This window comes from Podarcis raffonei, chromosome 11, assembly GCF_027172205.1.
Source record: "Podarcis raffonei isolate rPodRaf1 chromosome 11, rPodRaf1.pri, whole genome shotgun sequence".
NCBI lineage: Eukaryota > Metazoa > Chordata > Lepidosauria > Squamata > Lacertidae > Podarcis > Podarcis raffonei.
Genome location: NC_070612.1, coordinates 17890201 through 17917746, shown reverse-complemented (window position 1 = coordinate 17917746; position 27546 = coordinate 17890201). Strand labels below are relative to the sequence as shown.

General features: G+C 45.4%; 1 protein-coding gene across 1 annotated transcript; it reads left to right on the top strand.

Moving 5' to 3' along the window:
• GDNF (glial cell derived neurotrophic factor) lies at nucleotides 1–24353 on the top strand. Its single transcript, XM_053408477.1, has 3 exons — nucleotides 1–310; nucleotides 14867–15049; nucleotides 23481–24353. Exons 2-3 carry the CDS (start codon nucleotides 14893–14895, stop codon nucleotides 23972–23974), a joined length of 651 nt encoding a protein of 216 aa, XP_053264452.1. The 5' UTR covers nucleotides 1–310; nucleotides 14867–14892; the 3' UTR covers nucleotides 23975–24353.
• The last annotated feature ends 3193 nt before the right edge of the window (nucleotides 24354–27546 follow it).

The following is a 27546-nucleotide window of genomic DNA, read 5'->3' as shown; positions in this document are numbered from 1 at the left end:
GCCAGGCGAGTTTCTCGCGCCGTCTACCTTGAAGCTTTGGATCGGGCGCAGCGCAAGGCGTGGGGAAGGCGCGGCGCCCCCCGGCTGCACCTGCGGGGCTGCGGCGGGGGGAGGGCGCGGGGCGGCGGCGGCGGCAACAGCTCCCTCCCCCGCCTGGATTGCGAGCAAGGCTCTTCTCCCCACCCCACCCCACATCGCCCACCCACTTCGAGGATCTCCGCGCCCCGGGCTCCACATGCATCTCTGAGCCGGAGAGCCGTGGATCCCGGGCGTTCATGTCACCCTTGGGTCGGAAGAGACCAGATCCGAGGTAAGCAGGGGGAGGGCTCTCCGGGGAAACAGCCCCTCTGGGCTGGGGAGCTCAGAGAGTTGCGCAGCGATGGTCTGGCTGGTTGAGGGGCCTGGGATGGGGGCGGGGAGAGACTCGCCTGCTCCGAGGACAGGAGTTTGGGGGCGACTTCTCCCCACCTCCCCCACCTTGAGAACTCCGCCCTGGTTATTCTGGATCCGCCGCAATCCAGAGGTCTAAACCAGCAGAGTCGGGTGGTAACATTTCAAGAGCGCCAATAGCGAGGGCCCTCTAACAAAAAGGGAGGGGAAACTTGCAAGAGTTAAAAGTGGTATTTTTTTATAATTATTTTCTTGGAGAGTGGGTTGTTTCTGTCTCCATCCCGCCATCTCGCGTTGGTTAAGTGGGCCCCTTTGCCTGCCGGGGAGGGGGGGCGTTTGGGAAATCCCCAGGGAGGTCTTATGGCACCAGCTCGTTTTAGAAGTATAGACTCATCCTCTGGTCATTTCAAGCGGGTTAGTTTAACTTCACTGTTGAACTTCTAAAAAAAAAAAATAGTGAAGGTGATGAGCGCATTCCAAATAACTGTTTGGCAGTCGTTAGGTAGTTGCGTCGGGCCGAAGTTGAGAGAAAGCCTTGTGGGATCTGGACAGAACTGGGGTCCTGCCCCATAGCTCTCCACTGGTGCGCCTCTGGCAGCCAGACGCAACGGTTGCTTAGATTTCTGGAGAATGCGCTTCTTTGCTATATAAGGCCACTCGCAACACCACCCCAGATCCAAATCAGTATGGCCGGGGTTATCTGAACCCGGATCCTATGTCTATTTATTCAGAAGGTCCCACTGTCTTCAATGGGGCTTACTCCCAGGTAAGTGTGCAATTACAATAGCTCCCCGCCCTGCAGCTCTAAATATTTTGCCGTCGGCCTGCTCACCTGAAAAGGCGCTTCCTCTGGAGAGCTTCAAATGTGGAGGAATTAAATTTGTCTCGTTATTTTCCCTTGGACCAAGGCGATATATATATGGCTCTACCTCTTCAGCTTTAGTCTAACAACATCCCTGTGAGGTAGATTAGACTGAGAGACCGTTACCGGCCAAAGGGTCGCCTGGTGAGAGTTTTAAGTTGAGTGAGGGGTTGGAACACTTGTCTCTCAGATCCTCCCTGTTATGCCAAGGTTTTCCTCAGCTTCAAGAGTGAAGGGCGACATTTTTTGCACCCTTGAATAACAGTGCAAGCCAAGACATGTTTACTCAGAAGTAGGACCCGCTGAGTTCAGTGGGACGTACTCCCAGGTAAATCGTTCTAGGTTTTCAGCCAGGTTCGTCCACCCTTGGTGTCCCTGGAAAAAATCTCTCTGGTTTCGCTAGGATGTAAGGGGCTTAAGGTGTCCCTGGGGGAACTGATCCTGGAGATGCGTAAAATAAGACTTTTTCAGTGCGGTGTGTCCGCGCTGAACGGGAGTGCTGCGGGAAGGCGAGTCAAGGGACCGTGCGCTCCACAAATCATTTAAATCGCAAACCAGCTTAGTGCCACGAAAACCCTCAAGACGGCTAGAAGCTTAAGCTGTCACCTAAACTTTTCCCTGGCTGTCAGCTCCGCCGTCTCACCGTGGATTGTCCTTTCCCTTAAACTAGCAGCCTCCGACTAGCGTCCGCCGATCGTGTGGGAAAAGGAAACCAAAGCTCATGGAAAGAAAGAAAAAGTGCGCTGGACGGGTTTTCCCCAGGCGTGAGCTGGGCACCTCTTGTGTGAATCGAGAACCGAGCTTGCTCCCATAATCGCTTCTCTCCAGAGGCCCAGAGTTTCCTGATCCCGATCCTGCTCGTGCTGGGACTGCAACACCAGCCCCGCCGAGCCAGCGCCTCTTCTTGCGCCTAGAAACGTGTCCGAAGCAGCGCTTATCCGACGGCGACGCGCGCTTCGATCGCCCTCTTCTCCTCCCACTGGGAATGGGGAACACGCCCAGCACCGCCGCCTTGCATCGAGGCAGGGACTCGCTCACCTTTCCCCTCCGAGGAGAAATCCTCGGCAAAGGTCGGGAATGCTCTGGGAGCGTCGCGATCCCGAGGGAAAGGGAGCTTGGGTTGCAATTGCCCGAGCCACCTTATTTCCCTAAAGATTTCCGTGGGGTTCGTAGGGGATCAGGAGCCGCCACCGAGCGACGCAGAGGCAACACATTTTGGAGAGGTGCGTGATCTCTCTGGAGAGAGAAGAAGGGACAGGATTCCCCTCCGGTATTAAAACAAGGTAGTTCGTTAGAGGCGTGAATCTGGAGGAGGTAGTTAATGCATGTTCAAAGTTGTTGGGCACAGGTGATTAGCACCCTAGAGCAGGAGAGGGTAGGAAATGCCCAGAGAAGGAACCCCAAACTGGGCTCCATCCTGCATCAGAATCTTCCCTCTGATCCCATCCAGGGATGTTTTCGATTTTAGGGCCAGTGACAGGTGGGAGGGGGTCTATTGCCATTTGACTTGGAATGGGGAGAGTTATAAGATCCTTGGGCATGTTACCCAGAATTCAAGAGTAGTAACTCTTTCTTGGGAATATATATGCATAAAATCACCAAAAGGTCTAGTCGCATCTTAAAGACCAATAATAATATATTTACATAAATAAGGCAGACACTTTCATGGACTACACTAGGCCAGGTGCATTGGATGAAAGCTATTTATTTGTCATAAATAAAATGAGTTGGTCTTTAAGGTGCCACAATACTTTTTTAAATTCTCCACCTCTCCCCTGCAACAGACTCACACTAGGAAATGCATAAGACCGCAGCATGCTAGCCTAACCAAGAGGTAGGCTGAAAATAAGAGCCATTCACACAGATAGGCTTTTGTGAGAAGATTGCGTGCAATTTGTTTATATAGATTTAACCTGCTTGGTGTATTGAGTCCGGAATTGGGCAAAGGCATCTCTCTCCCTCTATTTGCCCTGTTAAGAGATTTGCATGTGCAAAAGAGTATTGTAATCATTTGATTAGGGTTGGGGTTTTTTAAGTGGTTTCCATGGCAATGAGGCAGCTTGGCTTCCCAAAGTTATACAATGGGGGGGGGGGAGCAGGGACATCCCTCCAAAAATATTGAGGAAAGGGGAGGGGCCGGATGCTGCAAACCCAGCAAAGCCAAAGTAGGTGTGGACTGCCCTCTAGTGACAGGTTTGAAATGGTAATTTCACCTGAGCACTAACCGAAGCAGGGCTGCACAACTTGTGATCCACAAAGTGTCCGGCGGCCCATCAGGAACGTGGTCAAGTTCTGGGGTTTGGTGCTTGTCTGAGGCTGCGAGAATAAGGGAGTTGTCAAACACATAGGAGGTCGAGAGCCAATGTGGTGTAGCAATTAGAGTGCCTTGCTTAGGACCTGGGAGATCTGAGTTTGATTCCCCACTCTGCCATGATACTCACTGGGTGACCTTGGGCCAGTCACGCCTCTCGGACCAACTTACCTCTCAGGGTCATTGCAGAGAATCAAACGAGGGGAGAGAGAACCATGTGCAACACTTTTAGCTCCATGGAGGGAAAGGTGGAATATAAGTGCAATAAAAAAAGAATAGCTGTGTTTGGTTTGGTTACAAGGCCTGCCTGGAGAGTTACTGAGGTATACATGAGGGATGGTGACACACCATAAAAGCACTGAAGGCATGACCTGGTGTCTGGATAGTGCATTAAGGCTTTTTTAAAGTGTTGGCCCTAGCTGGGAGGGGTGCCCTAGGGCTCCACTTCAGAGAGCAAAAAGTCCTGGTTGGGTCCAAGGGCTGCCTCCCTTTGAAGTGCATCTCTGTGCTGGACTCTGTGGCTCAGCCATGGGATATGAAAGGATGGCAAAGGAGGACAGCAGCTCTGAGTCTGTACAGAACGCTTTCCCCTCACCACCGACCAACCACAACCAGCCCTTGCAAAACCTTGGCTGGAAAGCAGTGGGATTGGATGAGGAAGCAGATTTCCTGGCAGGCATTCTGGACCAGAGCAGAACTTTTAGAAACTGTAGATTGCCAAGGCAAGCCTTGAAGGAAGCTTTTTGCAGTGTTTTTGCATGCTTAACTACCTCATTGCAAATATGAATAGATACACTGGTCCACTGATGAATGCCCTTGTTTGCAAAGGTCTATGGCTACAAGCAGTAAATACACACTGGATTCGAGTGCTCTAGTTTTAGTACGGTAGTTTACATGTGCGGTCTCTCATTCACTTTATTTTGAGAGCCCTGTGTTATTCTTTAACACAGAGAGCCAGTGTGGTGTAGTGGTTAAGAGCGGTAGACTCGTAATCTGGTGAACCGGGTTCGCTTCCCCACTCCTCCACATGCTGGGTGACCTTGGGCTAGTCACACTTCTTTGAAGTCTCTCAGCCCCACTCACCTCACAGAGTGTTTGTTGTGGGGGAGGAAGGGAAAGGAGAATGTTAGCCGCTTTGAGACTCCTTCGGGTAGTGATAAAGCGGGATATCAAATCCAAACTCCTCCTCCTCCTCCTCCTCCTCCTTCTTCTTTAAAGCTTGCTCTTTTTAAAAAAATGAATGAAAATGAAACATTTTTTCCAAATGTTTATCACATTTACATCAACATTAAGAACAACCTATTAACTGCAGTAATAAAGTAGGATCACATTGGAAAATTTAGCTAAATCGCCCTATAATGCATGTATAAATGTGACACTCCCAAATCAACTCAGCTTCTGTTACTGTATAGAATCCTATCACACAGACAAGCTGTCTTGTCTTGGTGAATAAATTTGCCTAGTAGTCATTGCCAGGCATTAAGTTCTTTAGGCATTGTAGCTATTGGCCAAAGTTGAAACAGATAGGGGAACTTTGGAAGGACCACAATGTGGTCAGGCCAAGAAAGGTGTAGCTTCTCCCAAGACTTCAATTCCTGTCTGATTTGTGTCAGCAGAAGTGCAAAAATTGCCCTCTTTGAGGAATGCAGGTTTTTAGTACCAAATACTTAAGTTCTTGAGGACAACTTTTAAAACCAGTAATGTGCTTTGTATTAGCCTGAGATTGTAATGGAGTACCTAAATTTCAGATTTAGGCTCATTTATTTGCAGTCTTGTAACCTCACCATAGTACCTCTGTTCCTTTGCAAGCCCAGGTGTTGCAGTTTCTGGTTTAGATAACATAAGGGCGATGTCATCGACAAAAAAGCTGATAGTATGCAATCTCCCATTTATTGTTACACCCACTATTTTCGCATTGTTTCTAACAGACATTGCTAGTGGCTTGGTAGAGAGAACAAAGAAAAGTGATGATAAAGAGCAACCCTGTTTTGCTCCACACTATCAAAAAGAGTCAAGACCATCCATTCATACTGTGGTAAACGAGTGTTCATACAAAGCAAAGATTGAGCTTATGAAACACCGGCCCATGTTGAGCTCTAAAGATTAACATCTTTAGAACTGAACATTTTTAGAAAGATGCATCTTTCATATTAGTGGCTGAAAGCAGACATTTTGTCATGCACATACAACATTTTCAAGTGAACATCTTATTGTATTTTTAATATTTTGTTGAAATAATAAATTATTATTATTTTATTATTAGAACACTAAAGAGCAATGTTTGAGCTTCCAAGAGGAGTTCAACTTAACCAATAGATTGTTCCATCCAAGGTCTATTCACAGCCTTGTCCTCTTGATGTGTACAGTGGTACCTCGGGTTAAGTACTTAATTCGTTCCGGAGGTCCGTTCTTAACCTGAAACTGTTCTTAACCTGAAGCACCACTTTAGCTAATGAGGCCTCCCGCTGCCGCCGCACCACCAGAGCCTGATTTCTGTTCTTATCCTGAAGCAAAGTTCTTAACCTGAAGCACTATTTCTGGGTTAGCGGAGTGTGTAACCTGAAGCGTATATAACCTGAAGCATATGTAACCCGAGGTACCACTGTATTTGTTTTCAAGTGGCTCTTGGTTGTTACATTTCATGAACCAGATCAGGAAAATAACTGGGTAGCTTGTTTGCAAAAGAAGGTAAAAAGGGGGAGGTAAATATACTGGGGGAAATGGCACAGGGCACACATTCCCAGGAAGTTCTACTCTGCAAAACTGTGCCAGAGAGCATTGGTCAAATGTTAGACATGTCAGCATTTCATCAGTGGGCTCCACAGCAGGATTGGATTGGGTATCCTAACTATGCAAACTATTGAATAATGGGACCAGTTGTCCAGGAAAGCTGTGACATTGCATTCTATGGACATTTCAGGCTAAGCAACCCTGAGCAATGCAAAGAACTAGCTTACCACTGAGCTTTCTCCTAAGTTTTCATTTCAGGTGACCTGAGAGGTTGTCTTTCTAGAGCTGTAACCACAACCTGTTAAACAGGGGTGCTGGGGTTTAAACTATTGTATGCCCTTTTTCTTTTCCACAAAATTATCTAGAGCCAGCCTTCTTATTAGGCAAAGTCAGCCGGCAACCTCAGGTGGCAGACAGTGAGGGGCAGCAGCAAGGTGCTATCGGACAGGGTCCTGCAGGTGAACATAAACAGAATCTGCTGGATCAGGTCAATAATGACCCATTGAGTCCAGCATCCTGCTGTCATGGTGGCCAACCAGATGGCCAAAAGCAGGACTTGAGCCCATCAGCACCACCCCTGCTTGTGATTCCCAGCAACTGACAGGTGCCAGTTCCCCTGCACTACAGTAGCTTAAGCTAGCCTGCTGCCTTTAGGTTCAGTGGAGGACTCTGCCTCATCACCAGTGCTGAACTCCCAGGCAATCCATGTTCATCCATTGAATGGGAGACACCATCTTGACCTTCACCTGAAGTAGAGAGTTGTTTAGGACCTGCTCTGTTTAAGGGTTGAGATGCAGTTGATGAAATATAGGGGCTTATCCTAAGGCAGGCATGTGCAAAATCCGTGTCGGGGGCCTAATCCGACCTGCTGGTTGATTTAATCTGGCCCCCGTGGCAGTATATGTCCTGGGGTAAAATCCTAAAAAGCTCAACAACTTTGGGGCAAAATTGTAGAAAAAGTTCAACAACTTCAATCCTAAAAAAAACCTCAACAACTTTGGGGTTAAATTCTAAAGAAAGCTCCACAACTTTGGGGTAAACTTCAATCCTAAAAAAAGTTCAACTTTGGTCGGCCCTCACACATGTTCACTTCATCAAATCTGGCCCTCTTTGAAAAAAGTTTGGGCACCCCTATCCTAAGGCTTTTGCAAAGAAGTATTTTGAATGGATCTATGTGGCTTCCCCTGATTCACTAGAAAACATGCTCTGTTATCAAGTGTTTTCCATTATAAAGACGTATAGTCTAGTCGCAGGGGTCAGCAAACTTTTTCAGCAGGGGGCTGGTCCACTGTCCCTCAGACTGTATTTTGGGGGGGAAATGAACAAATTCCTATGCCCCATGAATAACCCAGAGATGCATTTTAAATAAAAGGGCACATTCTACTCTTGTAAAAACATGCTGATTCCCGGATCTTCTGCAGGCCGGATTTAGAAGGCGATTGGGCCGGATCTGGCCCCCGGGCCTTAGTTTGCCTACCAATGGACTAGTGTACCATGGTGATTTTAAGTATAAAGACCAAGAGAACAGTACTTGTTCTAGATCAAATACCATGAAATGCAAAAACGATCTTACGCATGCTGTGTGAAGTGATGCTCCAAGTTGTGTACTGCCGAGTAGATCCACCAATTTTTGCAGTTTCTCATGTGAACGATTAAAAGATGTCCAGTTGTTGCTTTTTGGCCCTAAACATGTTACTTGGAAATGTAGGACTTAATTTCAAGTGGCATGTTGATAAGGATGTCTGGCACCTTAATGCCCCCCTCCCTTTTTGAGGGGGAGCACCAAAAATCAGTAATTTATATAAGGAGAAAGGCCATGTAGCTTTGCATTGCAGAAGAACCCAAGTTCGTTTGGGGGCATCTCCAGATCAATGGTCAGGTAGTCGATAAAGGAAAGACCTTTGCCCAAAGACCCAGAGAGCTTCTGCCTGACACAGTACAGTGGTACCTCAAGTCACAAATGCCTCAGGTTACAAACGCTTCAGGTTACAAACTGTGCTAACCTGGAAGAGTTACCTCAAGTTGAGAACTTTGCCTCAGGATGAGAACGGAAATCGTGTACTGGCAGCACAGCAGCAGCAAGAGGCCCCATTAGCAGAAGCACGCCTCTAGTTAAGAACAGTTTCAGGTTGAGAATGGACCTCTGGAATGAATTAAGTTCATAAGTAGAGGTACCACTGTACTGTGTTACAGTGTACTGTGTTACAGTGGTACCTCAGGTTAAGTACTTAATTCGTTCCAGAGGTCCATACTTAACCTGAAACTGTTCTTAACCTGAAGCACCGCTTTAGCTAATGGGGCCTCCTGCTGCTGCCGCGCCTCCGGAGCACGATTTCTGTTCTCATCCTGAAGCAAAGTTCTTAACCTGAAGCACTATTTCTGGGTTAGCGGAGTCTGTAACCTGAAGCATATGTAACCCGAGGTACCACTGTAGATAGGGTAAGGATCTGACTCAATACAAGGCAGCATTCTGTCTTTGTCACTGCCTGCTATCACTGGAGCTGCTTAGAGTTGCCACCTGATGGGTAAAAGATCAACTGCATCATGGCTAAAAATTCAGCAACTGCAGCTTCCATCATCACTGTCTTTATGCTCAGCAAAGCTGCAATTGATTGGTGTTCTTTCCCACTTTCCTTGCAGAGCCTCTTTTGGGGAGACAAATGATCTCATTGACTTTGATAGGCTATATCCACAGCTCAGACAGCTTTAAATAACAATTCCTAGAAAGTGCAGTTCTGTGAGTTGGGACTAGGGAACATTAATGTAAAATTCTCAGCACATCCACCAGGTGACAGTTCCCGGAATCCTTTGGTCCAGCCACGATGGTTAAACTTGGATAAGGCAGATAATGTATTTTTGGGAGTGTACAGATGTTCTTAGTCAGACAGCCCATTCCACTAGGCAGTTAAGAAGAACTGGGAGTTTAAATTAATTTTTAAAAGCTTTAGGGCTTTTGAAGATGATTGGTCCAAAGTAAGACAGTCCTAGTCCTATCCGTTAGGGAGAGTGAGGTGACCAGGGAGTTGATTTTGAGTGTCATGAAAGGGAAACAGATTGTTTTTTTTGTTTTGTTACTATATTTGTGTTTTTATATTGTGAACTGCCCTGTGTCCCTCAGAAGAAGGGTGGTATAGAAATTCAGTAAATAAAAATGAATAAAATTAACCATGGAATCATAGGTCACCTTGATGGCCACAAATGTATACGGTGGTTAGTTTTGTTGTCATCCTCGGTTTTATTAAAAACAAACAAACCAATGAAGTAGCAGCAAGGATCTATAACGTGACTGAGCATTTTTGAAATGTTGATGAGCACTGGAGATGTACGGGGTTTTTTTGTTTACTATGCAGTCTGCCAATGGAGGCGTTGGTTTTTTGGTGGGTTTTTATTGAAACACAAAATGCAATGCATGCAAATTCAAGATGATCTGTTTTAATTCTGGCTGCCTGGAGATGAAAGAGACTTGCACCTGTTAGAGACTGGGGAGTTTTTATTCTTGCACAAGGTTTCAGAGTTGCCAGACCATAACTCAAAAAGCGATACTTGTACTAAGAGTTAGTGACCAGCACAGCTTTTACTTTAAATTCCTTTATGCAGGAGGAGACAAAGAACCCACAGCTTCTTCCACCTGCTTTCACCTCACAGACATAGCGCCTGATTTACAGTGCAGCTCAAGACACCAGGAATCTTGCTCATTACCTCAGATGTGGAGGGCTAGATCCAAAGATTTGGGGCAATGGAATTGGGCACAATTGTGTAGAAAGATGTGTATGTTAGGAAATTCACACTAAATAGCTGATATAGTTCCACGAGGACTTTTTAAAAAATGCAAACTGATATGGAAATGCGCCAAGCCACAGCATATGGCTGTGGGCCATAGCTGTCAACTTTTCCCTTTTCTTGCAAGGAATCCTATTTGGAATAAGGGAATTTCCCTTAAAAAAGGGGAAATGTTGACAGCTATGCTTTGGGCTTAGGCTTAGGCTTTCAGAAACCCAAAGCCCAGCTGAAGGAAGCCAGAGACCGAGCCAAAAGAACCTTTAGACCTCATCTCCAGCTTTGGCTTCAGTTTTCAGCTTTGGGTTTCCAAAAGCTGACGCCGAAAGCTGCAGCTTAAAGCCACAGCCGAAAGACAAGCCAGAGGTTGGAAGCTACTGCTGTCGAAGCCAGAGAGGGACAGCAGCTGAAGGAGAAGGGTGCATGGTGGCAGTGGAGCATAATGCCCATGGCAGTATCCAGTGCCGGATTTATATATAAGCTAAACAAGCAATAGCTTAGGGCCCCACTCTCTTGGGGGCCCCCAAAAAATTTAAAGGGGAAAAAACTGGACGTACATTTCCAAAATATAAGATAAAAAACAAATAAAATAAAACCTACATACAGCAACAGTGTTTTGCATTCTGTAAGCTCCTATGATGTCAGGAATGGGCCCCGCCTGCTAGCCTGCTCCCTAAAATATCACAGGTTTGCTCATTTCTATATATAGGGTGCCTACATTCTGCATGTGCAAATGGCTTTAGATAGCTATTAGGTCCATAAATTGCCATATAGCATATATTCAACACAAAAAACAGTGGCAATTTGTTGTTGACAAAGGACAGCTGGACATATAAAGGGCCCCATTACCTTCAGTAGCTTAGGGCCTCATCCAACCTAAATCCGGCCCTGGCAGTGTCCACTGGCTTCTGCCACACAAGGTGGTTACCTGAGTCTGCCTGATGGATGTCCCGGCCCTTTTAAATACAGTGACACTTTTTGTGCATAAAAGATGCACAGGACTTCACTTACTGGTGTCAGCTGCATGAAAATCGATTCATTGTGTCTTCTCTGGTGCCACCCAAATGCACATCCCAAGTGTGCAAATGCGCCTCTTCCCCCAATGTTACATACGTAAAGATTCCAGGGCAGCACCAAAAGGAACTCTTAACCCGATATGTGGTAGAATTCTACCAGAATTAATAAGACTAGTGACAGTAAACACGGGTGTTTGAAATCCCACAGAGGGGGAAAGCTGCCTTTACGTGCCATGTGTCATTAAGGCTGGTCTAATTTGTTCAGGATGTGCTGCCAAAGGGGTCAAATCCAAATGTCTCATCTTCAAGGGGCTGCAGATAATGCTGTAATCCCGCTGAAATCCAGAAGTGTCGGGTCTCCTGTTCGTGTAGAATTCATTTGCGTCCTTTGCCTTAGAAGCCCTAATCGGAGCTCTGAGGATACTGCTTGTGGTTACCCAGTGGTGAGGGAAAGGCACTCTGCACAAGCGCAATAGTGCTGATTTTTTCATTGTGGCAGAACTAACTAAGCCTTGCAGAAATAAGTCTTTTTTTACAGCGTAAACAGGTTTGCTTGCAGGGGTGGGGAGGGTATTCACCCGGGCTCTATTAAGCACCTGCAAGTGCTCTGGTTTCCTTTGCCCCTGACCTCAGATCCGCTTGGGCAGAACTTTCCAAGAAAGACAGAAAAGCCTCTCTGCTAGAACTATGTTCTGAAATATTTACAGTGGAATTTAATGCAGTCCACACACCAGCCTGCTCTTGGTGAACAAGCTGAAAGGATGGGAAATGCCTGATTGGTCCCAGATTGCCAGTTTGCAAGGCGGATAATAGTTTCAACTAGGATAGGAAAACTCAGCCAAGAGAGAGTTACACGTCCTTCCAGTTTTGCAAATGCCTCCTCCTGTTCTCCCTCTTTCTCTCTTCAGTTTACCAGGCCCGACTGGTGCCCATATAACACTTTATGACTGAAAGTTGCCAAATCACTGCTACTTTGATGTGAAAGCCAAAGTATCCCACTTTCTGTAAAGTTTACGTATCAAAGGCCCTTTGAATGTAACCCAATCTGAATTCCCCCTTTTTAAAAAAATTTAAATATCAAAAACATGCAGAACCAGGTGCAAACCTTAAGCTACGGAAGCTGTTCTGAATCCCAGTGCTGATACACAGTGGGGAGTCCAGTTTGAGCATGTGCAAAGGGTCTCTCCCATACCAACTAACAGTAGTGGTCAGTGGGGCACAATGGGGCTTTTTTGCTTACCTGCCTTGCCAGTACAGTATTATGTTGCTTCCGCTTACTGAGAGAGCAAGATTATCTGCACAGTTCTGAGCAGGCATCCTACTCAGGAAGGGGTCCTTTCTACCATGAGAGTAAGAAGACCCAGGTCAGAGCCTTTCTACTGATTATTTCCATTGGGCCATTCCCAACTCTTCCTTTTTCTTGTTCGCCACAAACTTGGAAGCTTTCGGCTAAAGCACTTAAAACCACATTAGTTGTTGCAACACACACATGTTGCCCAACCCACTACCAGCGATGGGGGCGGAAGAGATATTCTAACATTTTGCATTTTAACGAGGAAGCATGTACAGTGGTACCTCAGGTTACATACGCTTCAGGTTACATACGCTTCAGGTTACAGACTCCGCTAACCCAGAAATAGTACCTCGGGTTAAGAACTTTGCTTCAGGATGAGAACAGAAATCGTGCTCCGGTGGCGCAGCAGCAGCAGGAGGCCCCATGAGCTAAAGTGGTGCTTCAGGTTAAGAACAGTTTCAGGTTAAGTACGGACCTCCGGAATGAATTAAGTACTTAACCCGAGGTACCACTGTAATTTGCACTTCTCGAACCAGTACGAGAACTGAGACGCAGCTATCATTTGAAATTTGCGCTTCTCTGAATTTTGTAACAGTCCTCTGTTTTAAAGCTGCACTTTAAAATGCATAAGTTAGTAAAAAATATGATGGACAAAAATGCATTCTGTTGGGCAAAATTGCTTGCACAAATATGGATATATTGGGTAAAACTGCTTACAGAAATGTCTGTAATAGGAGAAAATTGTGCTAAAATTCTGAAAAATACAAGGATTTTTTAAAAAGAAAAATAATAGTGATTTTTAAGCACTATGCTTAAACAGGGCTGAAACAAGTTCTGTACTTTTCTGTATATGATGCTTAAATCTCTCTTGTTCGGTTGCATTTGGGGGTGTTGGGTTTTTTCCCCATTTCCAATCCCATGTAATTGAAGAAAAGGTTCTACATGCATGTTAGGATTATAGCTTAATACGCAAAATCTCCTGCTGCCATGTTCTGATTGGAAATGAAGCAGTATGGCCACCCTGAACCTTTTGCCCGTATAAATGCTATTTTGAAGCAGATTGCTTATTATTATTTATTACATTTCTAAGCCACCCTTCATCCTTAGATCTCAGGGTGGTTCACAACGTAAAAAAATACAATATAAAAGCACAAAATACATGATAAAAGCAAGAACAAAAAAACCCCTACAAACCAATAATCATTCTTACCCCCTCCAACCTGGTATAATCCCAAGCACAAATAATCATGAATGCACCCTTAAGGCCGCGGAAGGGCCTCAGACAGCTCAATGCCTGAGTGAGCTGCTGAATTTGATTCGAGAAGGATGTTCTGTGTGTGCTCAATTATTACTTCATGGGGCTGAAGATAGGCCACAGTCAAGTGCTGCAGAAAGCTCTGCATGATTGTTTTTACACGTGACATTTACCTCGCCTGCTTTTGGATTTCCTGTGTCTCTAATATATATGTGCAGCCTGGTTAGAGTGTCAGAGCTGGGAGACCAGGGTTTGAATCCCCACTCGCTGGGTGGCCTTGGGCCAGTCACTGCCTCTTAGCCTAACCTACCTCACAGGGTCGTTGTGAGGATAAAATGGGAAGGGGAGAGACATGTACACCACCTTGAGCTCCTTGCAAGGGAAGAAGGTGGAGTGGAAATGAATAAACAATGATACTAAAAGGTACGGTTGATTTTTCAAAAATAGTATTCATGACACTTTCTCTCCTGTATGAACACAGTAACCAGACATGCTGGCAATGGGTGTGAGGGAAACTCAAGCGCTCGTGTCACTTGGGAAGGTGCTGTTGATGGAGCAGGGTGTGTGTGTGTGTGTTGGTGTTTGCTGTGTATCTGAAGGGTTGTCTGCTCCAAGCTCGGTTTAAAGACAAAGCGTAAGGTTTGGAACATAGCAACAGAGACCAGGGAAGGCCTTTGAGGTTGGCCATCAACAGTTAGCACCTGAACAGATCCACTGTCTGGCAGCAGCCTTTGAGAAGACATTGTTGGGTTCCTTTCAACGGCTCTTTAAAGCGCGTGCTGACCTCCTTTCTCCTCCCTGACCAGCAGCTGAGTCACAGAACCAGGGCCAGCAAGTCGAGTTATTGCTTGCTTCTAATAAACATGGCCTCAGCGCCAAGCACTGTGTTTGTTATTGTAAGGGAAGATGGAAACGGCAGCGTTCTAGCCCCAGAAGTCTTGGCGCTTTAAAGCAGACTGCCAAGATGGGGATATGAGATAGAGGCCAGGGATTGGCACATGGCATAAGAACATATAAGCCACACTACTGGTCCATCTAGCTCAGTATTGTCCACAGACAGGCAGCGGGTTTCAGGCAGGAAGTCTCTCCAAGCCCTACTTGGAGATGCTGGGCATTGAAGCTAGAATTTTCTCTGCATTCAGATGCTCTGCCACTGAGCCATGGAGCAGTGTGGATGGGATCAATGGAGAAGATGCAAACGCTAATGTCCTGTCTCTCTCCTGTTTGCCAGGGTCCTGTGCTGGAAGGAAATCTAAGATGAAGTTATGGGATGTGGTGGCTGTCTGCATGTTGCTACTCAACACAATCTCCACCTTTCCTCTTCCTGATGGCCAGACCCGCTCAGTGCTAGAGGGAACTGAAGACGATCACACCTCCAACCGGCTGCTGACTCCTTATGCTGGCCAAATGGACTGTAAGAAAAAGTTCCCTTTCCTTCTTTCAACTTCTATCCGTCTTAACTACTGAAAAAATGTTTTTGGTTGTCCTGGCACCAAGTCTGGACATTTGTTTAACCAGCTCTCCTGGGAGGGTTCCTCCTTTCCCAGCCTAGAGCTGAGAGAGAGCTAAACCCAAAAGCAGAAATGTAGCAAGCATGACTGACGGCTCAGGCCTAGTCATGCAGAAGCCACTGGGAGTTAAGAGGACTAGGCTGACTCATTCACCATGAAACTGTACTCCCATTGGCATCATTGGGTCTGAAGGTTCACCCATATGGTTATCACTGTGTTTTATCGTTTGGTGGTTTTAGACTTTGGGAATGGCAGTCTGGTGAGGTTGTTGAGGATACCTTACCAGAGGTTAGACACCATGGTAGTCCAATTGCTATGAAACCAAAAAGATTCACAGGTGTGCTCTTGTGGGGCCACCGCTGACTTTTCTACTTGCTTGCCCTCTCGTCTTTCTTATAAGGAGGTTGCACGTGAACCAGAAGTCTCTACATGCCTGGTTCCAAAGGAGTGCTGGGATTCCTTAACTCTAGTGATTCCATCAGCATTCTTGCCATTGCGAATAATCAGGAACATGTGTACTTTCAGTATACTTGCCGCTTCCTCTGCATGAATACAAGGAAGGGCAAACCTCTGTCTGTTTGTTTTGAAATCTGGCGGCACTGCTGAGTGCAAAGCATCCCTAATGAAGTCAATGAGGTGGCAGCTTTTGTTCGTGGAGAATGAGTCAGAGCTCACCAAGCGGAAGGAGACACACCAATGGCTGGGAGGCGGAACAATGCTCCTTGGGCTTAAATTCAAAGTCCATCAGCTAACTGGGCTCAATTAGGCTATGAGAAAGAATCCCACATCTAGGTGCAAACTGAAGGCTTGTGCAGATTCAATGCTTTTCAGGGTGCAATAAGCAAACTGTGTTTCTAGCATATCAATATGCCAAATCACCTACAAGCACCAGCTACCAGAAATAGGATTGCCACAAATTACTGACAGTCCAGTTCCCCTCCACATCAGTGGAGCAAAATGAGTAGGAGACCAAAAGGGTTAGCTACACTTAGTAGTTGTATGTAAATGTGAAGTTGAAAGTTGGTCCCTAATATCCAGCAGCCCAGTGCCGGATTACGTATAAGCTAAACAAGCTGTAGCTTTAGGGCCCCACTCTCTTGGCCCCCCCCCCCAAAACGTTAAAGGAATAAAAAAAAGGATGTACATTTCCAAAATATAAAAAACAAATAAAATAAAACCTACATACAGCAACAGTGTTTTGTGTTGTGTAGGCTCCTATGATGTTATGTGCAAATGGTTTTAGATACCTATTAGGTCCATAAATTACCATTTAGCATATATTCAACACAAAAAACAGCGACAATTTGTTGTTGACAAAGGACAGCTGGACATATAAAGAGGATGGAAAGAAGCACGCAGCAGGCTACAAGACTGAGCGGGCCACAGTCAGGTTCACGGGCCTGCCCAGAATATGCCACATACGCCCACTTCCCTTCTCCACAGGCCACCCATGCTCATTGCAGCGCATAGGGCACTGTGCTCCCAGGGTAATTATTGTTGCTGCAAATCACACAGTCCTCTCCACTGTTGCTTTCCTGTGAGAGAGAGGGATTCTCAAGCCTCTTTTGCCTTCTCAGCATCTTCCCAGCAGATGCAAAACCACATCTGCATTCTTTCGCTTTCTGCCTCATCTGATCCTCCTCCTCTCTCGCTCTCTTCCCACTGGAATCTTTCCTGGGTTTCCCTCTTCATGTTTTGGAGAGAAGCCACATTTCCTTTCAAGGAATGATGCACGTTGACCAAAAGACCTAACTGTCTCCATTCCCTTCTCCTTCCACCCTCCTCGCCCTCCGGCCCAGAGCATAGACGAGGGAATGCTTGGGTGTCTTGTGAACTCACTTTTCTTTTTTGATGAAAATAGATAGGAGACCCTATGTAATCTCATGTTGCCCTTCTTTTAGAAGCCACCTTTGGCAGCCTTATTTTAATTCATAAAAGTATTTATATACCTCTGTCTCACACAAAATATCAAGGCCAATTGGAGGTTGATCCCAAAATTCCTACTTGGCCCCCAAGTGACTGATTCATTCTTCATGGCTCCGAAAGTGAGGTGAACGGGTCATTGCAGAGGCTCTGAATGTAGAAGGTGAGGGTAGCAAGGTAAAGGTCAAAGGCAAAAGACCCCTGGATGGTTAAGTCCAGTCAAGGGCAACTATGGGGTTGCGGCGCTCATCTCGCTTTCAGGCCAAGGGAGCCAGGGTTTTTCCACAGACAGCTTTCCGGGTCATGTGGCCAGCATGACTAAACCACTTCTGGCGCAACAGAACACCGTGACAGAAGCCAGAGTGCACAGAAACACTGTTTACCTTCCCGCTGCAGTGGTACCTATTTATCTACTTACACTGGTGTGCTTTCAAACTGCTAGGTTGGCAGAAGCTGTGACAGAGCAGCGGGAGCTCACACTGTCGTGTGGATTCAAACCGCTGACCTTCCAATCGGCAAACCCAAGGGGCTCAGTGCTTTAGAGCACAGCGCCACCCGCGACCCTGGTGACGGTACTGCCTGCTCTATGAAGGGAAGCAGCTTCCCTTAAGCAATTGTCCACCACAGTGATGGGATCGTTGTCCTACCCACCCTTCTCTATGCAAAAGGGAGCCCAAGAGTCTTCCTCTATGGAAGGCCAGCTACTCCCATCACCCCTAGCTAGCAAGGCCCAGAGCTCAGGGATGATGGGAGTTGTAGTCCAACAACATCTGGGGACCCACAGGTTGAGAACTGCTGCTCTGTGGGTCAAATTCGCTCCCGTGTAAAAGGTGATGGAGCAGCCTTCTCAAAGTTCATCCTGTTGGCCTTGGCCTGGCATGCCAGCCAGTCAAGACCATTTAGTCTCTGTTTTCTGTCCCTCCCCAGCTTCATGTCATTTGAAATTTGAAAAGCATTCCCTTTATACTCTTATCCAAATCATGTCATTAAAAAAAAGTTGACAAGCACAGGGTCTAGGACAGAGTCCTGCCACACTCCAACCGAGACCTGCCTCTGGGTTGGTGCAGAACCATTAATGGGCCTTTGCTCCCTAAACTGTTTTACTGCAAAATCAAACATTCCAGTTTTCTTTCTACTGAATTTCTTTCTTTTACTCATGGCTGACTGACCCTGCCTATGCAAAAAAAGGGACGCACATCTGCATACTGTTTCCTGCGTGCGCAATTTATTCTGCAAGCAGAATTTGGGTTGCCTTGCAAAATTCCGTTATTCTGTTTGCCATTCGCATAAGCGGCCTGAAGAAACCATTCTTCGCCGTCTGTCGAAAGCTTCCTTTGCCTCTCACGATGGCTTGCAAGGAGCAGAGGCGGACAGGTGGCAACTTCCTTCAGTGCTTCATCAAAGCCCATGCAGGCCGACATGCAGTCCGGCGACTGCGTGTCCGAGGGGGAATCAAGTGTACTCTGGGAGGAAGTAGCGGGCAACAGGTGAAGAGCACACACACATAGGCACATATCAGACGGCATTTTCACCGGGCGGCCAAGTCTGTCTGTGCACAATGAAAGAATCATGCCGATCAGCTGTTCAGTAGGCAGAAGCAGAACTAAATCCAGTGCTTCCCCTCCCCTCCCCTGTCCGGCATCCCCCCAAATAGCTGCCTGGCATTATCGCTTATTTCCTAACAGGGCTCTGTGCATGCAGTCCTGGCAGCCAGATCGAGGGGAGGAACTGCATGGGCAGCACCGCTTGCAGCCGCTAAGCGCTCATCCAACTAGGGCTATATGCATCCACCTGCGGGTAGACCGTGGCTTGATTGGGCAGATATAAATACCCTCTCACTTCCTGAATGAGATCCTGCTTGCGCTTAGGAAATTAAGCTTCATAACAGAGCGGGGATTTGGATGTTGGTTTCCAATATGGAAATTCAGTACAGTAATACCTCGGGATAAATACGCGTGTGCTCCGCAGCGACCTGGAAGTAACGGAGCACATTACTTCCGGGTTTCGCCGCTCGTGCATGCGCAGACGGTCAAAATGACATCGTTTGCATGCGCGGAAGCGGCAAAACGCGGCACGTGCAGTCGTGTCTTACGTTCTGTTCAGGATGCGAACGGGGCTCCGGAATGGATCCCGTTCGCATCCCAAGGTACCACTGTACACTGTATTTTTGTTTAAACCCTGGTCTGCCCAAGTAGGATATATTGGGTGTGGAGGGGCAATTTTTAGGGGTGTGAAAGGTACCAAGGCCTCCTGCATCTTATGGTCTGTATCCCCAATGCCACCTCCTTCCTGTACCTGGGCTCTGATACCTGAAGACAACTGGGAGGAGTGGGGATATTTCATCACTTTCTCCCTTGCCCGGCCCTTTCATGAAAATCAGACATCTCCACCATCGCCACACTTGAGGTGTCGCTGGGGTTGTCTCAGCTTTAGATGGCGGGTTCTTCCATTGTCAGATGTCATTTGAGATTTATAAAGGTAAAATATTTCCATCAATATTACCTCTGAATAGTTCCCCTGCTTCTATTTAAAATTATTTTATTAGTATTTACAGTGGTACTTTTGGGTTACATACGCTTCAGGTTACAGACTCCAGAAATAGTGCTTCAGGTTAAGAACTTTGCTTCAGGATGAGAACAGAAATCATTCTCCGGCGGCGCGGCAGCAGCAGGAGGCCCCATTAGCTAAAGTGGTGCTTCAGGTTAAGAACAGTTTCAGGTTAAGAACGGACCTCCAGAACGAATTAAGTACTTAACCTGGGGTACCACTGTATTACATTTGTATACTGCCCTTCGTCTGTAGATTTCAGGGCAGCTCATAAAAATACAAGATAAAAATCCAAACATCCCTGGGGAAACCTTTTCACAAACAGGGAGCCACTGCAGAAAAGGCCTGTTCTTGTGTTGCCACCCTTTGGACCTCTTGTAGAGGAGGCACATGAAGAAAGTTCTCAGATAATGGTCATCGGGTCTGGGTAGGTTTAAATTAAGGGTCGCTCATGCTGGATGATGTCATAAGTAAAAGGTATATATAGGTCTTAACCACTGAGCCTCTTGGGCTTGCCGATTTGAATCCACTCGACGGTGGTGAGCTCCCATTGCTCTCTCCTAGCTTCTGCCAGCCTAGCAGTTCAAAAGCAGACCAGTGCAAATAGATAAATAGGTACCACTGTGGTGTGTTAGGTAAACAGTGTTCCCATGCGCTCTGGAACCTGTCACGGAGTCCCATTGCACCAGAAGTGGTTTAGTCATGCTGGCCACATGACCTGGACAGCTCTCTGTGGACAAACTCTGGCTTCCTCAGCCTGAAAGCGAGATGAGTGCCACACCCCATAGTCGCCTTTGACTGGACTTAACCATCCAGGGGTCCTTTACCTTTACCTGTAGAGTTCCCTCTCCAACAGAGGTGTGTCTCACTTCTTCAATATACAGCTTTCAGTGAGTACAAAAGACACATCTCTTTACCTGGCCATTGACATCTGAGAAGTGTTTTCAGGGCCACCTTACCTGTAATAAATACCCCAAGGACCACCTCCCCCATATGAACTGACCTGGACCCTGCAATCATAATCTGATTTTAATGTGTTGAGATTTATCTGTATCTACCTACCTACCTACACACCTGCCCTTTGACCTTATGGTGAAGGGCAGTTAAGAAATCCAATAAATAAATAACATAAGAATATAATTCATGCAGACGGAGATTTTAGACAGTGGTTGAGGAGAGATTTAAACCCAACTCTTGTAGACCCCCCAGTTTTCTTGGGCTAAAGTGTAAGATTATGGCTGCTTAAGCACCAGGTATTTAACACACACGACTTCCCCTGGGAACTGCAGTTTATATTAATGGTCCTGAGAATTGTAGCTCTCCAAGGGATAAACTACAGTTCCCGTGGTTCTTTTAATGTATGAGCTTTAAATGTGTATACAGCCTACAGATTATATTGAAACATTCATTATATCTGGAGTTTAAAACTAGCCTGTTTCTGCCTCTCCCTCTTACCTGATAAGGGAGATGCAACTGGAACCATAATGGCGGAGGGGGACAACTAACTAAGCGACTTCAGTTCTGATTCCTCCCGCCCCAAAGTATTGGCTTGTTCCAGTACTGCCTCAGGACATTAAACATGCCACCTGAGAGAGCGAGAGAGAGAAGACACCAGTGAGAGTGTCAGATTTTGTGGGAATTCTAAGATGGAGGAAAGATTGCCCTCTGTTCTTCCTCTGACACATTGGTGAGCCAGCAAGGAAGATAATGAACCTGAACACCATTAATCATTTAAAGATTATTTGATCTCAGCATCTTTGATGTTATATTCCGTTAACGAATGCCGCTGACGGGTCTCCATTTCACCCAAGCCGTGCACGAAGCCTCTTCTTAATACGAGAAGTTCCTCTAATTGCTTAAGCCCCGTCACCATTTCAGAAGGCCAACAGGTGAATTTTGATTCCTTTCTGGTAACGTCCATTACTGAGAAGGGCTTGTAATGCGAGTATTATATTCTGCTTCCTAGCCTGCTACGTCTGCTCATTTCAAACCAGGCTGCGGGAAGGTGAAAAGATGAGAACGGCTCATTGATTTCATGCACTTTCACAGGCCAGCGGTTGATGAACATCTAAATATACTGGGGTCAGGGAGGGCAGAAAGGGTATTTGTTTAAGGCAAGGCCAGGGAGCACTTTTTCAGCTCAAGGGCCAGATTCTCTTCTGCACAACTTCTTGGGGGCCGCATGTATTTGTATGCCACCTTTCCACAGCTAAAACCATGCTCGAGGCGGCTTACAGCATGAAACAAATTACATAGTTACAAATAGAACCATAGTAGTCAAAAACAATGAACAAAACACATCAAAAAGTACACAACCAAACTGAACAATTTCCACATAAATCAAAGCAAGGTTTAAAAATAAGGATACAAAAAATTAATCAGTAACAGCAACAATCTCCCCTGCTACAACCCTCCCTAAACAGTACCCCAACTGAAGACCAGCACACATTCCTCACCATGACCATGCAAGATTTTTTCTTTTAAAAAGCATTTTCTTTGAAGAAAGTGCAGTCCCATTTATTTATTTATTTATTATTTTATTTTATTTTCTACACTAATTCTCTATCTGAGGATCTCATGGCGATTTACAACATAAAAACACAAAAATACGTATCAATGTCAAAAACAATAACTATAACACACACACCCCAACACAACTTCGTTTGGATTTGCTCTTTTAAGAGGGGGACAATCCAGTTTTGTTCATAAAGCAAATTATCTCTCATAATGTTAAGCAAGGCAAACATATATTTAACAAGATAGGGTTAGCATAAGTGTAGTGCAAAGAGGTCTTTTTCCCACTGAAAAAATAATGATCAAATTTACAAGCCCAAATGTGCTTAAGATCTGGTTGGTGCCTTACAAAATGCTTCAAAATCTTTCAGAGTAACTAGCAAGATGGTACTTCTCACTTTAACCATCTTCTACAGCTTCCACAAAGAGACATTAACCATGTCCAAGGCAAAAGCACACAAGGGAATATAAGGTAGGGTTAGGAGTAGATGTGCCTGGGATGGAGTCTGGTCTGGGGAGAGACCCAAAGGTCAGCGAGGGAGGTTTGCAGGGCCACATTCAGCCCCCAAGCCTCTTTTGATTTAGGGTACAGTCCTCTCTAAAGGTATTCTGCTCATGGCACACCGAGAAGAATGGAAGATGCAGAGGGAAGATGGGTTGGATCCAAACACAACCTCCCAATGCATGGTGGGGAACATGGTTCATACATTGCAGAGAAGGGATGCTTGAGGAATGCTACCATGGTGAATTTCTAGGTGAGCTGGCCTGCTCCTCTTGCTGTAACGTGAGGGTCTGAACTGAGCTACCAACCAGTCCTATGCATTGAGCTCATTCAGACTTGCTCCCATGTGAGTGTGCATACGATTGCAGCCGCAATTATCAAAAGATGCATTTAAATAATGTTCTGAGAAGAATTATGCATTCAGAGAGAAAGCATGCAAGTATATAAAATATGCCTGTGTGTGTGTGTGTTTACTACAGTCGTACGTCCAAATGCCTTGCAACTTGAACATTTTGGCTCCTGAACGCCACAAACCCGGAGCGAGTGTTCCAGTTTGAGAACGTTCTTTGGAACCTGAACGTCCAATGCAGCTTACGTGGCTTCCGATTGGCTGCAGAAAGCTCCTTCAGCCAATCAGAAGCTGTGCCTTCGTTGTCGAACATCTTTGGAAGTCGAAAAGATTTCCGGAATGGATTCTGTTCGACAACCAAGGTACGACTAGATAGATAGATAGATAGATAGATACACACACAAATATACATGTATACATGCCTGTATATAAAAAGAGGTTCTTCTTCCCAATATACGTTCATCTGACAAACTATTTTCTTTCTGTATTTTCAAAACAGCTAATATTTCTGAGGATTATCCCAAGCGGCTTGGTGATGTAGAAGATTTCATTCAAGCCACTATAAAAATCCTGAAGAGGTCACCAGATAAACCAACACCATATAGCTCCAAAAGGGAAAGAAACCGTCAACGTGCAGCAAAGAACAATAGTAATTCCAGCAGCAGGAAAGGACGGAGAGATCCGAAGGGAAGAAACCGGGATTGTGTCTTAACTGAGATGCACTTAAATGTGACTGACTTGGGCTTGGGATACAACACCAAAGAAGAGTTGATTTTCCGGTATTGTAGTGGTTCCTGCGAGTCCGCTGTAACCGTGTATGACCAAATTTTAAACAATTTAACCCAAAACAGAAAGTTGGCCAGTGACAAAATCAGACCACAGCCTTGTTGCAGACCCATTGCGTACGATGATGATGTTTCGTTTTTGGATGATGACCTATCCACTTATCACATACTGAAAAAACATTCCGCGAAAAGATGTGGGTGTGTCTGACATCCTTTTTGGGTTTGATATTGCATTCCTGCTAAAGAAGGGTCCAAGGCTCCCAAGAAGATGGAATGATGGCTTCAGAGGAAGGCAAGAGGACCAAGCATATGGGAGAACAACAACAAGAAGACGGGATATCAATCAATCTAAATATAATAACGATAATGGTAATTGTGGGAGCCTGGTTGTTAGAAATCCAACACAGGAGAATTGGATAGGATACAACCGCAGGGGCGTTTTGTTTCTACAGGAAGGCAAATAAGCATCAATGCTCAGGGGCAGAGATCCAAGATGGATGGAAGAGACTAACAACATTTGCTTTAAGGCGATCCACTGTTAGCAAACCCTGGCAAGGCAGGTGCTTAACAACACAATCTCTGTCGGATTGTTTTTTCTGTTATGGAATTGGAAGTAACAACCACCCACCCCTGGCCTTGACCCCAAAATATTGGGCAGAGGGGCGAGAGATCCTTTATTTATTTATTTATTCCATAAAATTTATACACCGCTAGATTGTCACAGAATCCTCAAAGCGGTTTACAAAAGAAATAAAACGATAAGATGTTCACTAAAAAATAAAATAAAATACCATAATGATTTAAAGCCTAGAAAAAAGTTAAAACACGAAAACCAGTTAAAACTGGTGCAAATACCTGCCGGTGAATTTCAACGGCGAATATCAATGGAGAATTTGCCACTTGAGGCACAGCAGGCGGGAAAATGGAAAGAAGTTAAGTAGCAAGGTAGTAGAATGTGGGACTCTTAAGCCTGCTACTCAGCTTGCCCCAGGCACTGCCTTGGGTCAACGATTGGGGAGGTTCAGGCGCTCACCTGTGATGTCATGTGCATGCGACACGCATCATCAGGAGGCGAGGCGTCATTGGCAGGAGGCCTTGCCCAGTGCTGTACAGCTTCGCTGGCTGCAGCTCCTCCTCTCTCTCATACCCAGAAGGAACCTGCCTTTTGACCATGCTTGGCGGCTTAGCCTCTTCCATCCCTTTAATATTTGGGGGGCTGAACTCCCTGCTAAGGAATATTGATGGGGCTGATGGCACCTCTGCTCCCTAGAGTTGGCGTGCCTGCAGCATCCCCTGGTATTATAGAAACCACAGCAGCACTACTCCCACCAGGATATTATGAAGTCCTCTCCTTCTTGCACAGTCAGAGTCAGGAGAAACCCCCCAGCTATGCTGTAGCTTCTCTGCTCAACAGTATCAGCTTTCACAAAACTAGGTTAACTTGAGAATGGAGAGGAACAGACTTTCCATGTACAGTAGTACCTCAGGTTAAGTACCTCGTTCCGGAGGTCCGCTCTTCACCTGAAACTGTTCTTAACCTGAAGCACCACTTTAGCTAATGGGGCCTCCTGCTGCCGCCGTGCCGCCGGAGCATGATTTGTGTTCTCATCCTGAAGCAAAGTTCTTAACCTGAGGTAATATTTCTGGGTTAGTGGAGTCTGTAACCTGAAGCATATGTAATCTGAAGCGTATGTAACCCGAGGTACCACTGTACTGGGTGTCTCATGTTACCTGGTGGAGCAGGAAGTCGTGGCACTCTTGAAGCTCTCACACCACAGAGGTAACCTGAGTAGCAAGCCTAAGGTGTCAGCAAAAATATTTTTAGCCTGCCATTCGATACCTTCTTACGTGGGGATAAGGCCCATTGATCTTGTTGAGATTTGGTTTTTTTAGTAGATATGAAGAGGATTGCACTGTTGGTATATTGGAGAGCAGGGCTTCCAGTTAGCTAGCTAAAATTCCACACACTCTTGAAAAGCAGTTCCAACACAAAAGTTGTGAATTGAACTCAAGCACGATTATCGGAATTGGGGGAGAAATAAGAGTTTTCTTTTCATCTTCTCTCTGAATACAAGTTGTGTTTTTAACCACTTGCTTCTGCCTCGGCCGCGCCATGAAAAAAAATGTGGATTTTTTTTTCTTCTTGGTTTACAAAAAGGACTAAAGGTCACTTACTTAAAGGACTACATTTCTATTTGAGGTCGTCGTGAGTGAACAAAGACTACTTGGTGCAATGCATCCGGTCAGAGACAAATCTAGAGAAAATATTTATTGAGATTTAAGTTATTATGATGATGATTATTTATTACGGTTCGGTCTTGAGTTTCCTTTCCTTTATTTATTAAAGCTTCTTTCTTCAAAACAGGTGCCAAAGTTAACAATGAGACACAGATGCTGGGAACAACGGTTGATATATGAAATGCTAACTTTTTTAAAAAAATCACTTACTTTACCTTTTGAATGAAAATCACAGAACCACCTCACAACCGATAGGCCAGTTCTGTAGTACCTCTACACACAGACACACACACACACACAGGGTCTTGGCGGTATTCTTGTTTGGTGTCAGTGGAGCATTGTTGTGCAAGAGAAAGCATAAGCAGATTGCTGGTAGCTGTGCACAATCGAATTGGGTGGACAATAGACTGAAATAGGTTTCCACTAGTGCAGTTGGTATGGAGAATCCCTCTGTTGTACATCATTAAAATTCATCTGTCTGCTAATGTTCCACTCCTAGAACTATTGAATGCAGTCCTAGGTACTTTAAATACTCAAGACACAGGCCTGTGACAGAAAAGTACATAAAATTTGCATATGCTAATTGATATGTATAGATGAAAATTTAGGTTTATGAGCAAATTAAGATGGTGGATGCCTGGTGGATCACCAACAGAGTACTTTACAGCAAGTGCAGCAGCCCTTTAAGCAAAGTGACGTGTTGGTGTTTTTTTTAGATTAAAAAAGGGCAGCAGAGGAGGAAGATATGGGGAGCACTGAAAAAGACTTGGGTTCAAGTCCATTGTTGTTGTCATTGTCCGTCCCCCCCATCAATCAATCAATGATTGATCACCCCAATCCAAAATAAGGAGATGTAACCATGAATTCACATGTATGTGCATGAAGCTTCTATGGATGAAACTCTGGATGCTCAAGCATATTTAGAAGTGATGGTCACTTAAGTCTTTTTGAAACATATTTGAATGCAAATCCCCATCCAGGACCACAAACAATTGCAGCTGATTAGAGCTCGGATCAGAGTCCACAACCTCATCATTAACACCCCCCAAAATACTATGTAACATTAGCTAGAATAATGGGTAGGGGAAAGCAAAGAGTATAATCCTGCTAAATGGAATTCCCATTGACTTCAATGGGAGAATTAAGCATGTATTTAAAATCTTGTCCCCACTGCACTGACCTGGAGTTGAAAGTCCTCGCCTTTTGGCTGGATGGTCCCCATCAACAGATTTTGAACCGTTTTCTTCGTCAGATGGAATTTAACCAATCCCCATAAACTTTATATTATCACCAATGAAGCAGGTTTGCAGAGAGTTAATAGTTTTGTTACTGTTACATTACCCTTAATGAAGAGCATAATATGGCTGGAAAGATTCCAGAGCACTTACGCTTTATACTTGTGCTGATAAATTTGACATGTTTCGGCAGCCTTGCAAAAGGCTTGGGCTTTAAAATATGGCGTTAGTTGCTGAAAATGTTATTCTAAAAAGCAGAGTAATTTAATATATATATATTTCTAATAGGGCTCTTTTTGCCTTCTTA